We start from the raw sequence: 13,056 nt of genomic DNA on the forward strand, positions 1-13,056 counted from the left end.
TCTCCCCTCTGACTAGATATTATGGATTCTCTCTCCCGAAAGAAAGCTGTGAAAGAGCATATTGCACTGAGCAGCAAGAAAGCTAGAAATTTCTGGACATTCAACTTGGCTAGTTATATTCACCTATTTTCTACCTCCTGGCTTGGTTAACCAAGAAAAAAAAAATCCTTAAGACAAAGTTCTCAGGCATTTTCTGACCAAGTTTGACTTTGAGAACATGTCCTCCTTTTCCTCTTCTATAAAGATAAAGAAGAGAGTGAGGGAATATGGCTAAGAGAGGTGGGCCTTGCCTTCCCCCGACCTGACTGAACTTTAAAACTTCTCTACTAATTAAACAACACTGGGCTCTACACTTTGCTTAACCCTGGAAGCTGGTCATCAGCCTTTGACCTCAGTCTTCCCCTCGTCACCAGCTCCCTCCCCCACTTTAGCTTTTGGAACCTTAGTCAGATTCAGAGGAAAGAACCAGTTTTCAGAGCGACTGCCTCAGAACACAGTATCTCCACTCTCTGCCCGGCCCTGTGGAAGATTAGCAACCATGTTTTCCAGTGGGATAGGAACTGTAGCTGCTGGGAAAAGGTAAGAGAGGCAAGTTTTCTCTTTTGCATGCCCTCATTGGGTTTTTTGGCCTTCGAAGTTCTCCTGAGGACACCTTCAAAACCTTGGGAAAAACCAGGCCCTCTCCCTGGGAGTAACAGTAAAAATGTGTTTGGAAGACGTCACTCCAAGTGCCCTCCCTCCCACCCCCTCTTGGGGTAAGCCACACCTTGGGTTCTTAGCCCAAGAAACAAAGGGGATATCTTCTCCTCCCCAGAGGTGCTGTGCAAGCGCCAGCCCTCACAGCAGCCCAGGAGACCCAGCGCAGGTTCCCAGGCCTGCCAGACAGCTGAAAAGAGGGAAAATTTAACTGTGAGGATCTCCTAACTCCCTTTTTGCTTCTCTCTCCACTCAGTTGCCCCCACTCCAAGAGCTCAGTGACCTTTGACTGAAGGACAGCAACCCTGTTCCCTTTCCTCACAGTCAGGCCCCCTCCTCCCTCGACACCACACACATTCCCTTCTTGACCTGGGTCGTTTTGGGAGGCTACAGGCAAGGCTGTGGCACCTCCACCTTGGTTTTCCTTCCCCCCACGAACAACGCTCCCGGATCCCCCTCAGCGTCCACTCGGATTTCCCAGCGTAGCTGAGGGACAAAAAGGGAAACCAAAGGCAAGCAAGACGGGGAGATGAACGGCAAGGTTCTCTCTCCGCTTCTTCACCCTGCCTTCTATATCTCCCTGAGGGTCTCTGCTTCTCCCCACTCTGTGCCTCTGTTCTTAAAGGGCTGCAGAGCCGGCCTTCCCTCACACGAGGAGCCAAATACCCCTCAGCTGCCCCAGCTTCCAGCCAGCCCAACACTCGGCTGCAGACCACCTCCGCGAGTCCTTTCCACCCTGTGTGCGTATCTTTTTCTGCCAGGGGACGACTGAGAAGACTCCGTACCCACATGGACTCCCAAGTCAGCCAAAGGAAGCTCCCGGGCCACCCTGTCTTTGTACAAAAATATTACAAGCTTTTCTCCTGGTGGGCCTGACTGTTCCAGTTCTCCTAATTTGCCAGTAGCATGATCTCATTTTTTTAAAAAGTAAGATTAATTTCATTGGCTTTTAGTGAACCCGTGTTGGAAGCATTAAAATTTGCAGGCAGAGAAATGATGAAGGCCTAAGGCTGTGAGAGAGCAGGACACAGAGCTCTTTGAATCCAGGGTCTGAAGACAGGGTGAAAGGGAGGAATGGGGGGGGACTCCCGGTTTCTGGCTTGGATGTCAGCTGGCAGGAGGCTCCCATTTGCTGAGCTGGAGGATGGAGGAGGAGAAGCAGTGGGTGGGGGAGACTTATAAGGACAATCTGGTCGTATTTCCCTAAGGAAGCTTCAGGCCGTCCAGGTGGAATTATCTGGCCCCCGCTCGGAGGGCGGGGCCGGGCTGGAGCTGGAGGCCTGCAGAGGCTTCGCCCTGTTCACCCCCCCCTTTTTTTTTTTTTTTAAGATTTTACTTATTTATTTGTCAGAGAGAGACAGAGCACAAGCAGGGAGAGCGGCAGGCAGAGGGAAAAGCAGGCTCCCCGCTGAGCAGGGAGCCCGATGCGGGACTCGATCCCAGGACCCTGGGATCATGACCCGAGCCGAAGGCAGATGCTTAACCATCTGAGCCACCCAGGCATCATCCCGTTCACCCCTTCTTACCCCTGTTGTATTACTGAAATCTCTGCTGCATCAACCCAAATCTCCAACCCTTTCACATCCAGGAGGCCGTTCCTAAACAGCTTCTGTAAAGGGCTCCTACTAGTGCCCCAGGTCTGCGCTGGGCGCTCGGGTTCCCTGCCTGTATATCATGCGTGGGTGTCTCATCTCGCCAGCCGGAAGCTGTGCGTTCTTTATTTCTTCCAGCCTTGGGCCCGCGATGCTTTATAACCATCAGCTGCTGCAATGGTTGACTTTAATTTCAACCTGACTGTGTCCAGGCAAGCGGAGAGATCCACGACGGGACTTGTCCTGGGCCCTCGTACTTTGCGAGGGTTTGGGCCCGCCTCCCGGCCACACCAGCTGGGCTGGAATCCGGTGTTTTACTGGGGCAAGTCTGTGATGGGCAGCGGGGATCGGGGTTCTCCCAGCCAAACTTAACTCAGCTTTCTGTCCCCCTATAGGAGGGCATGTCTTCTGTCCTTGCTGCTCATTGGCCTCTGGGGCTGTGTGACCTGTCGCTGGAACCCCGTGGAGGACATCTGCACAGCCAAGCCTCGGGACATTCCGGTGAATCCCATGTGCATTTACCGGTCTGCAGAGAAGAAGGCAGTCGAGGATGAGGGCGAGGAGCAGAAGATCCCCGAGGCCACCAACCGGCGAGTCTGGGAACTGTCCAGAGCCAATACGCGCTTCGCCACCGCCTTCTATCAGCACCTGGCGGACTCCAAGAATGACAACGATAATATTTTCCTATCGCCCCTGAGTATCTCCACAGCTTTTGCTATGACCAAGCTGGGGGCCTGTGACAACACCCTCAAGCAGCTGATGGAGGTACAGTCCGGAGCCTTCCTGCCTAGCCTCCTTACTGGACCCCAAGGAAACGTGTGGTCTAGAGCCCAGTAGAGACGTTAGGTGGTATCCCAGTCTCTTTGTGCTTTTCCCCTTTCTCCTTCCTACCCTTTATTCTCCTTTTACCCATGTATTCATTTAGAAGACATGAGCTGAGTATTTATGCTGTGCTGGGTGCTGCTCTTGAAGGAGCTCATAGGTGGGGTGGCTGCTGGTCAGGGACTGACCCCACCGCGTTAGCCAAGCTCCTCCACCATTTTCTTTTGGCTTCCACAGGTTTTTAAGTTTAATACCATCTCCGAGAAGACGTCTGATCAGGTGCACTTTTTCTTTGCCAAACTGAACTGCCGACTCTATCGAAAAGCCAACAAGTCCTCTGAGTTGGTATCAGCCAACCGCCTTTTTGGAGACAAATCCCTTACCTTCAATGAGACCTATCAGGACATCAGTGAGGTGGTGTACGGAGCCAAGCTCCAGCCCCTGGACTTCAAGGTGAGTTGCAGATGTCGTCCCCGACCTCAGAGTTCTTCGTTTCCCCTCGGAGGTTGAGAAGGTAGAGAAGCAGGATCCAGGATCCAAATGAACTATGGGCTATGAGCTATGCTAGTTGAAGGCAGGTTGGGGGTGGGGAGTGACTAGAAGTCAGTACCCCTGGACTTGCTTGAAACCTGAGAAATCAATAATATCTATGGCTTAGATTGTGGTGGCTTCTCTGAAAAGTTGCATAAATAATAAATTCTTCATGTTATCCACCAAGATGCCAATCCTACAAGACACCTTATTTAATTTTTAAAAATTACCAGGATCAAATAAAATTGGTGTATGGTGTGTGTCATATTCTCCTCTTGGAGATTCATGAAACACCCGAGCCTAGTAAGTTTTCTGAGAAGTCTATTGGCTTTATTCAATCAGCATTTCTCCTTTTTTATTTTTATTTTTTTTGGCCACATAGGCATCCTTCCTGCCCCTCACCCCTGCATAACTCACTAGCTTCTGGATATGTCAGAAAAAATAACATTTTGTTTTCTTTTTCCCTGACTATTTTCCTCTTTTCTGTTCCTTTATTTCTGTTTCTCTTTCTTCTATTAATATTTACTAACCATCTGGAAGATTCATGGCATTATACTAGATATGTAAGTTCTCCCCAATCTGGGTTAGAGTGGGATATGGTGTGAAAGGGCAAAGGGCTGATGAATAAAATGAAATGTTGTGTGGGGAAGTGGAGAAGCCCACTGAAAGCACAGGTGGATACGTTTGTTTCCTATTCTCCTCAGGAAAATGCAGAGCAGTCCAGAATGTTCATCAACAAATGGGTATCCAATAAGACCGAAGGGCGTATCACTGATGTCGTGCCACAGGATGCCATCAACGAGCTCACGGTCCTGGTGCTGGTCAACACCATTTACTTCAAGGTACTCAAAATGGCCCTGGAGAGACCCAGAGGACTTCCTCTTGTCCTCCAGCTCACCTGCTTTCACACCATTAGGCATTAGATAGGTCCTCTCTGAGAAACGGTCCATGCATGGCCTGGGCAGAAATACAAATTTATTGAGAGTCTAGAACCATGTCTAGGGCCACGGCTGCTGGCCTGAAGTCCAGGGGGGCCTGGCCGTGCCTCTGGGCCCAAGGAAGAGTGTACGCACTCACAAATTTAGCAAAGTATGTGTGGGGATGAACTCTCCTACATGTGTGACCATTTTTGCTATCCAGTTAACTCCATTTTGAAATCTGGAACAACATGATAGACTCTACTGACAGTCCTCGGTGATGAGATTTTCTCCGTCATCTGGAGCAGCTTCAATAGTGATTCAAAGTTCCCCTTGCCCGAGGCTTTTGAACCCCTGGTGCCAGGCTCACCCCAAATTTTGCAGAGTCCTGTGATCTGTGCGGATGGCTTTGTCTTTCTCAGAGTCGAGAGTTCTAAAGGCTGTTCCAAATTGAGACGTGGGAAGGAGACTGAGGGGGAGCGTCCTGGGAATAAACAGACCATTGATCCTCAGGAGGGCCACAGGTTAAGACGGGGGGACCTGGGGCACATTTGCCCATCGTGGGTCGTGTTCCACGTGCCCTCTCACCCCGCACGGAGCCCAGGAGTTCAGCCAGCCCCTGCTGTTGCCAGCCACTCTGTCTCTTGGGGTTTCCCTCTCCCCCAGCGTGGAGAAGGTTGTAGTTACCCAATATGTATTGCCCTTTAAGGTTTACAGAACACCTTGCTGTTTATTAGCCCTCTTTATTCTCATAAGATCGTCAACGAGACCTTGGGCCTCTCAGACAGATTACTTAGCTTAAGTCCTGCCTCTTCCATTTCTGCTGTGTGAACTCAGGTGAGTTACCGGAGACCTTTCTGTGCATCTCTAAAATGGGAATAATGATGCACCTCCCTCACGGGTTTCCTGCCCCTTGACCCCTGAAGAAGTGAGTGCAGCTGAAATGCTTAGAGCAGTGCCTGGCACACCGTAAGCATCCCGCCAATACTAGCCATCTCTCCTCATTTTACAGGCCAGGACCCACCACTCCAAGAGTTAAATGACTTGTCCCCAAATCAACCAGCCAGAATAGGACAAGGAATGGTAGTTACAACTCAGAAATTTCAAAGGGATGTCTTGTATCCCAGGGTCCCTCTGTTTTTGAGCAGGAAGTTAGCCAGGACTCACCCTCTGCCGGGCAGGGCTCCGGGACAACCCCCTGGGTTATTATCTGTGTCTGGCCTTCATTTATCAGGGGCAGAGCCCAGCCCTTTGGAGGATGGCCATCCCTTGAGAAAGAGGCGGGTGGGAGGCAGAAAGCCAAAAGACAATTAGATTTAAACTCAAAAAGATGCTTGTGAAGAGGCCAGTAATTTGTTCTGGGTTTTAGTTTTTTATTTTTCTGGTTATAAAGCAAATAAACAGCCACTGCTGAAAATCCGGGAAATACAGAAAAGTTCACAGAAAAAAACCACTCATAATTCCATCACTCTGCCACAGTCACTGTAAGCCTTTTCATGCATAGCCTCTAATCTTTTCTCCTAGTAATTCTGCCTGCATATTAGGGTGATAAAATAATGTGACTATTTCCCACGTCAGCATTCTCCTATGGAGGGTTTTGGTCTTCTCGCTGTGATTCTCCCACTTGCTGTCTCCCCCCGCCCCCAACCCCCGCCAACCCCCAGGGCCTGTGGAAGTCAAAGTTCAGTCTTGAGAACACAAGGAAGGAACTGTTCTACAAGGCTGATGGGGAGTCGTGTTTGGCGTCCATGATGTACCAGGAAGGCAAGTTCCGCTATCGGCGAGTGGCCGAAGGCACCCAGGTGCTCGAGCTGCCCTTCAAGGGTGATGACATCACCATGGTGCTCATCCTGCCCAAGCCTGAGAAAAGCCTGGCCAAGGTGGAGCAGGAGCTCACCCCAGAGATGCTGCAGGAATGGCTGGATGAGATGGCAGAGACCCTGCTGGTGGTCCACATGCCCCGCTTCCGCATCGAGGACAGCTTCAGTGTGAAGGAGCAGCTGCAAGACATGGGCCTTGTGGACCTGTTCAACCCTGAGAAGTCCAGGCTCCCAGGTTAGCCTAGGAAGGGCGTTTCTCTTCCCTCGGCCTCCCAAGGTGGTCCGAGCAAAGGTGAAAGAATTGGGGAAAGAGTAGAAAGGAGCAACGGGTCAGGAGTAGAGCAAGGGTTCTACTGCTAACTCAGGGAGACCCTTCCTTCCCAAGGTCTGGTTCCTCTTCTGTATCCTAGGGACTTTGCGCCTGGATGTCCGGGAACCCAGCTAGCACTGGAATGCTTGGAGACCGTAACTGGTGTGGGGGATGGGACCAAGTAGAGAAGACCTTGAAAAGACATCAGAATTCAAAGCAAAGATATGATTCAGAGCTGGGGACATCTTGGTCCCACACAATAGGCATAGCTGATGTTGAACAGCCTGATATTCCAAAGGGCTCATGAGTTTTCCCTCAAGTCACTTGGACAACAGATGTGGCCAACCTTCCCCAGCTGTGAGACTTCAGCAAGTGTTCTGTGGTCTTGGTTCCTACAGTCTACCATTCTTTAAAAATATGCATTAAAATACCTTTTTACAAAAGAAGTTTACAATGTCAGGTAATTGAATTTACCTTTAATGGGCTGCCTATGAACTAGATCTAACCAGGGGCCCCTGGCTGGCTCAGATGGAAGAGCATGTGGCTCTTGATCTCAGGGCCGTGAGTTTGAGCCCCACATTGGGTGTAGAGATTAAATAAAAGTTGAAAAAAAAATTAAACTAGGTCTAACCAACTTCTCTCTTGAAAACGTTGCCAGACTGGAAAGAAAGACATTCCTACTAGGTGGGGTGAGTTTTTCTTTAAGAACAGAGTCCCCTGCCCCCTTCCAAGAGCTGAAGCGTGAGATTACATTCACAGGAGTTAGGCTGAAAAAGCCTAAAGGACTTTATTCTTTTAAACATGCATTTATTTATTTAGGGAGTATCACTAGGTGAGGGTTCAGGGTTTTTATTAAAAAAAAAAAAAAAAGCCCCAAAGGACCTCTTAATTCAAACTGAATTCCTTTTTGTGGGTTGAAGCTGACTTTCTCCCATTTCACAGAAACTTCTCTGGTCTTCCTTCTAGGTATTATCGCAGAGGGCCGGAGCGACCTCTATGTCTCACAGGCATTCCATAAGGCCTTTCTTGAGGTGGGTACACCTTCCTTTGCTGTCACTTCCTTTTCCAGTATATCAATATCTCATGTGATTTGTAACTAGGGACTTCTTGCTCCGCTGGGTCTATGGTCTTCCAGCAGGTATGTGAACAGCAGGACACAACTGGGGAAAAAGGCATGTTTCCAGTGTCCCTCAAACCCCAGATGTGTATAGCCCCCTCCTCCATGAGGCCTCCCCAAGACAGCCCTCCCCTGAAGCCCTCATGGTCCCATTGTTCCACCCTCCCTCCCACTACTTCTCCTGAAGCAGGTCAAATATGTAGGGGGAGGGTGACACAGGAAAAGAAGTCAACAAAGGCTACAAAGGCTTCAGAAGGAAGGCAGAATAATTGTCACGAGAGTGAGGAGATGCAATAGCTTGAAAAAAAGGGTTATAGCCTGAGAACACAGTGTCATTATAATTCCAACAAAGGAGGAGAACCAGGAGAGTGGGCACTCATGGAAACCCAGGGAGGAGTTTTAAGGAAACAGAAAGCATCTGGTAACAAGATTGAAAATCGCCATAGGTTACCATTCCCTGAGGAATTTAGAACAGTGGGGGCACAGGCCTGATTGTGACAGCTGAAGAGCAAATGGAGGGTAAAGAAGAGGAGCTGAGGAGAGTGGATCATGTCCTAAAGTGTGTTCTAAAGCACTAGAACTCTACGCTGCGAAGAACAAAGTTTGGTGGCCAAGTAAATGTGTATCCTCTTCTTGGGAAATTAACAATGCACACTAAGAAGCCCCACAGTGGAAAAACTGGTTCAATATTGCTTAACCTGCTGGAGGGAAGGTAGGGGAGGGTGATGAGTGAAATAGGTGTTGGGGATGAAGGAGGGCACTTGCCATGATGAGCACCAGGTAATGCATGCAATTGTTGAATCACTATATTGTGCACCTGAAACTAATATAACTGTACGTTAACTGATTGGAATTAAAATAAAAGCTTAAAAAAATATATTGCTTAACCTAGTGTTTCCCCAACTCAGGTGCCTGTGGAACCCTTTACTGGAGTAATAGCTATGTAAAGCCTGTCAGAATTCTGGTTCTCAAATACTGAACTATGGACCAGTAGCACTAGTTCAGTGAGGAGCTTGACTCTTGGGGAATCCAGGATGGGGCCTGAGAATCAGCATATTTACAAAGCTCCTCAGGAGATTTAAATCCACAACCAGGTTTGGGAAGCACTGTCCTCTGGGGGAACTGGGCTATGAGGAAAAGGGGATGGCCGCTGTTAGAGACGGTCACGGGATTGAGGAAACCACAAAGAAAGAAGGTTACGGTCAAAGGAGAAAGGTTTCAGAACATGGTGCTGGTAAATACAGTGGCAGAGTCCAAGCTCAGTGAGAAAATGTCATCAGGAGGGAAGTGGAGGGATCAAAGAGCAGAAGGAAAGCAGAATAATTGTCACGAGAGTGAGGAGATGCAATAGCTTGAAAAAAAAGGTTACAGTCTGAGAACATAGTGTCCTTATTATAATTTCAAAGGTAGAACAAGTCTGAGAGATGGCAAGTTCAAGGCATGGCCATGGGACTGGTTTGCTTAAGTAGAGTGAAGGTAATGCTCATTGGGGTTGATGAGATGAAAGGAAGGGGAGTTAGTGTGTTGACTGGGCCTCCTACCAAGATAGGTAATTGTCTGCATCCAATGATAGCAGGAGTTAGGGTGGACAGGAAGGCTATGAGTGAGGTGCACAAATCCTCAACGTGGGGATATAATCCATAGGCCCACAGATGTCGTGACCTGCAGGACAACAGCAAGAGCAGAGGCCTGTATCTTTAAGGTATCGAGATCAGACCTAGGGGTTTGACAGGAGTACTGAATTAGTGGTTTTGGAAGTTGTACAAAAGTCACTACTGACCCCGCTCTTCCACATGGATTATGAAGGTTAGTACACTTAGGAAGAGGGCAAGGGAAGCTATGTCCTCAGTGTTTTAACTCTGATTGAAAAATCCTCCTCTAAGGACCCTAAATAGAAGAAGTCAACTCAGACACCCTTGAGGGCTTTGAGTTCCCATTAGGAAGAAGCAGAGGTTTGGATTCATTTTATCCCCCTTAGCCCACTAAACGATGGTGCAAGGTTCCTCCAAAGCTCTTGGAACAAAGTTGTTCCCCTTGGAAACCTTGGGAACCCAATATACAGGACCCCAACTGATTGTAGATCTCCTGGGAAGCCATTAGAAGCCAGTGTCTGATTTGAATAAGGTGATCCTGGTCTTGCAACAGCTCCAGGCCGCTCACAAATCCAGTCCTAGAACGACCATGAAACAGCACGGGGAGATGGGGGCATAGGATGGTAAGGAAGCAGGGAAGAAGAGTGACAGGGAGAGAATATCTTCAACCAGCTCCATAAAGCTCAGGGATCTGAAGTGCTTTCATTAAGAGGCAGGGACAGAGTTTTGGTGATATTCTGGGTCCCCAAGCAAAATTTTCTGAAGGTGTCTCTCTGGCAGGTCAACTTATCAGCAATTTAAAATACCAATGTGTCAGACCATTACTCCAAAAAATACTCACCTCATTCAGCCAGAGGACCCTTGTCTTTTCATAGGCAACGTCCTGAGTGGCTGCTTGGGGTAGTTCTATCTGGGATCTTGATGCCCCAAGAGTGAAACTCTCTCAACTACAGAGTTCTGATCTTGAGTCAAAGTCCCTTCTAGCATCTGGTACAAGGTAACCCTCCTGCCATACCCCGCACGATGGGGCCGGCCGGAAACACGGCAGCCTGTTGAACGTGCGCATTCCCGGCTCAGGAGTTACCTGAATGGAACCCTTGCTCTTACGCGGCACGAGGCTTGGAGGAACACAGGTGCTCACCTCAGTATTCATTGGCTGAAACAATGAGTAAAAGTCGCGTTCTGGCGGGAACGCCACCTGACCCGAGGGTACCTCCCCCCCCCCCCCGCCCCCGGCCCCCGGAAGACAGCATTCTGAGGAAGGGCTGTGTCTGTGCGTGACCTCCCGCCTCCGAGGAACCGCAGGGCAGGTAACGCAGCCGTTGTGTCTCCTCTGTGGTCTGCAGGTCAACGAGGAGGGCAGCGAAGCTGCAGCAAGTACTGTCGTCAGCATCGCCGGCCGTTCGCTGAACTCCAGCAGGGTGACCTTCAAGGCCAACAGGCCCTTCCTCGTTCTCATAAGGGAGGTTGCTCTGAACACTATCATCTTCATGGGCAGAGTGGCCAACGCTTGTGATCACTGAAGTGTTCTTTATTTTTTGTACCTCTTCCTATTTTGGTTTGTGACAGAAGTAAAAATAAACACAACTACTCCCAGTTATGAATGGATTTTGCCACATGAAGTGAAGACAAGGGGAGGAGAAATGGATAGAGATGCTGGTGGGCATTTGGTCAAGCGAGCACTTTCAGTTGTTCTCTACCAGTGAGCACACCTGGGTCAGGAAAGTGAAGGAGGGGGGCGCCTGGCTGGGTTCAGTCAGCTAAGCCTCCCACTCTCGCTTTCAGCTCAGCTCATGATCTCAGGGTCGTGAGATCGAGCCCCGAGGCCCACACAGGGCTCTGCACCTGGCAGAGTCTGCTTCTCTCTCTCCCTCCGCTCCCCCACCTCCACGCTCGCTGTGCACATGCTCTCTCTCTTAAAATAAAGAAATAAATAAAATCTTAAAAAAAAAAAAAAAAGTGATGGAGGGAAATACGTTACTGCTGCATCTTGAAAGATGGTAGGATGGTAGGCATGCCGAAAGGGCAGCGAGAGCCTGAAATGTCCGTATTCCCATCATACTAAAAAAAAAAAAAAAAAAAAAAAAATCCAAAAATTGTAAAAGAATTAATCTCTATAAACAGAAAAACCAGATAGTCAAATCTGAGTATTAAACCATTTAATTCTCAAACCACTCACATGCATAATGTTCTTTTACACAGTGTTAAAATAAAGAGGAAAATGTATTTTTATACAAACAGAATTTCAAGTATACATTAATAGACTTTTCAAATTACTAACCAAGTTGCTAAGATTTCATTCACATTGTTCTTAAAGCTGTTCAACGAGAAAGCTTTTGCTAAACTGCTTTAAATATGTTTATATAAACCCATATCTTCACTCTTTTTCTGACTCTCCCTCCCCCCAACCCCAGTCTTGGCCCGCCCTCCTGCCCTCCCCCCTCCCCCGACACGACAGGGCTTCTGGGGCTCTAGGAGACATGCAACCCCACCAAGGACTATTGGCTTGTCATCAGGGGAAGGACAGAATCTACAGGAGGAGAGACTGAGAACACCTGTCAAATTAAGGGAGAGAACAAATCTAATATTTAGAAATGACACATATCAGAATCATATCTTACAGCCTTTATGTTTTCACCTTTTTCCTTTAAAGAAATCTCAGCCTCCCACAAAACAACCTAGAAGTTTCTGACAATTTGGTAGCTGAGCAAATAACTTAATATTGGGTATTGTCCCCAGGGTAACTTCTCCAATCAGGGTAGGCATTTTAAACTTCATTTTGGTTGTTTCTTTTTTTCCCTTTGGCGGGCGGGGCGGGGGCGGACAGCTTAAAAATGGGTAGGATTTGTGTGTTGACATTAAGGAATTTGGTTAATTTCACAGGGTCTGGCAGGAGTTCTCCCTCCTCAACTCTCCTCCTGAAGTAATCTGGCTTCAGGGCCAGGAACAGCCACTCTCCTTAGGAATTAAAGTGCATTTGTTCAGTACAAGGGGGGTGAGGGGAGGTGCGGTTTACACTTAAGTGATAATGATTAAAGAGGGTGGGGTGAGAGAAAATCCTATTCCTATATATAGGTATTTATAATTAAGGTCATAATAAAAACAGATATTCTCTAAGGAAATAAGATGCACGAACCCAGGCCAGCACCCTCAGAGGTGGAAGAGCGCTCGCCTGGCTCACTGACTTTTCTGAGGCATCTTTATTAATGGTGTAATAGCTTCAGATGAAAGACACAAACCTCAAATGTTTGTTTTTTCAAAGGGAAAAAACGGACTGGTAGGTTCTTATAGTTTAAAACTCTACCTCATTCCCTTTCAGGGATAACAACATTTTAGAAATTGATTGTCTGTTTTAATATGAATCTTTGATTAGCAAGTTGTGAAAAAAATGGTACCTAAGTTTGTCACTTACAAATACTACGGTAGCCTTTAAAAACACAGGAAGGGGGGGCATGTTGATCCTTGCTATCCGTATTATGAGGGGAAGAGAAATTGTCCTATAATCTCTTTATTTGATAGCTACCACCAGGACCTTATTTTCTGACTATTTTCCTTGAAATGCTTTACTACTTCTTGGGGGACAAACCCAAGAGTTTTCCAAAGAGAAGTAAATGCTACATTATTAGCTGTATGAAGAAGTGATGGGCTCAAGATGAGAA

At 48.0% G+C, this 13,056-nt stretch overlaps 1 protein-coding gene across 1 annotated transcript; it reads left to right on the forward strand.

Moving 5' to 3' along the window:
- The first annotated feature begins 212 nt into the window (after positions 1 to 212).
- On the forward strand, positions 213 to 11,001 carry SERPINC1 (serpin family C member 1). The gene is made up of 7 exons (XM_035010772.1): positions 213 to 579; positions 2,684 to 3,053; positions 3,348 to 3,563; positions 4,346 to 4,483; positions 6,223 to 6,613; positions 7,655 to 7,719; positions 10,744 to 11,001. Exons 1-7 carry the CDS (start codon positions 539 to 541, stop codon positions 10,918 to 10,920), a joined length of 1,398 nt encoding a protein of 465 aa, XP_034866663.1. The 5' UTR covers positions 213 to 538; the 3' UTR covers positions 10,921 to 11,001.
- The last annotated feature ends 2,055 nt before the right edge of the window (positions 11,002 to 13,056 follow it).

Source organism: Mirounga leonina, unplaced genomic scaffold, assembly GCF_011800145.1.
Source record: "Mirounga leonina isolate KUSES-001 unplaced genomic scaffold, KU_Mleo_1.0 Mir_154, whole genome shotgun sequence".
Lineage (NCBI taxonomy): Eukaryota > Metazoa > Chordata > Mammalia > Carnivora > Phocidae > Mirounga > Mirounga leonina.

Excerpts from the sequence above, each read along its gene's own strand:
- SERPINC1 (XM_035010772.1), top strand. The coding sequence starts at position 539 with ATGTTTTCCAGTGGGATAGGAACTGTAGCTGCTGGGAAAAG. Across the intron at positions 3,054-3,347 it reads CCCTCAAGCAGCTGATGGAG|GTTTTTAAGTTTAATACCAT; the intron begins GTACAGTCCGGA and ends TGGCTTCCACAG. Across the intron at positions 6,614-7,654 it reads TGAGAAGTCCAGGCTCCCAG|GTATTATCGCAGAGGGCCGG; the intron begins GTTAGCCTAGGA and ends TCTTCCTTCTAG.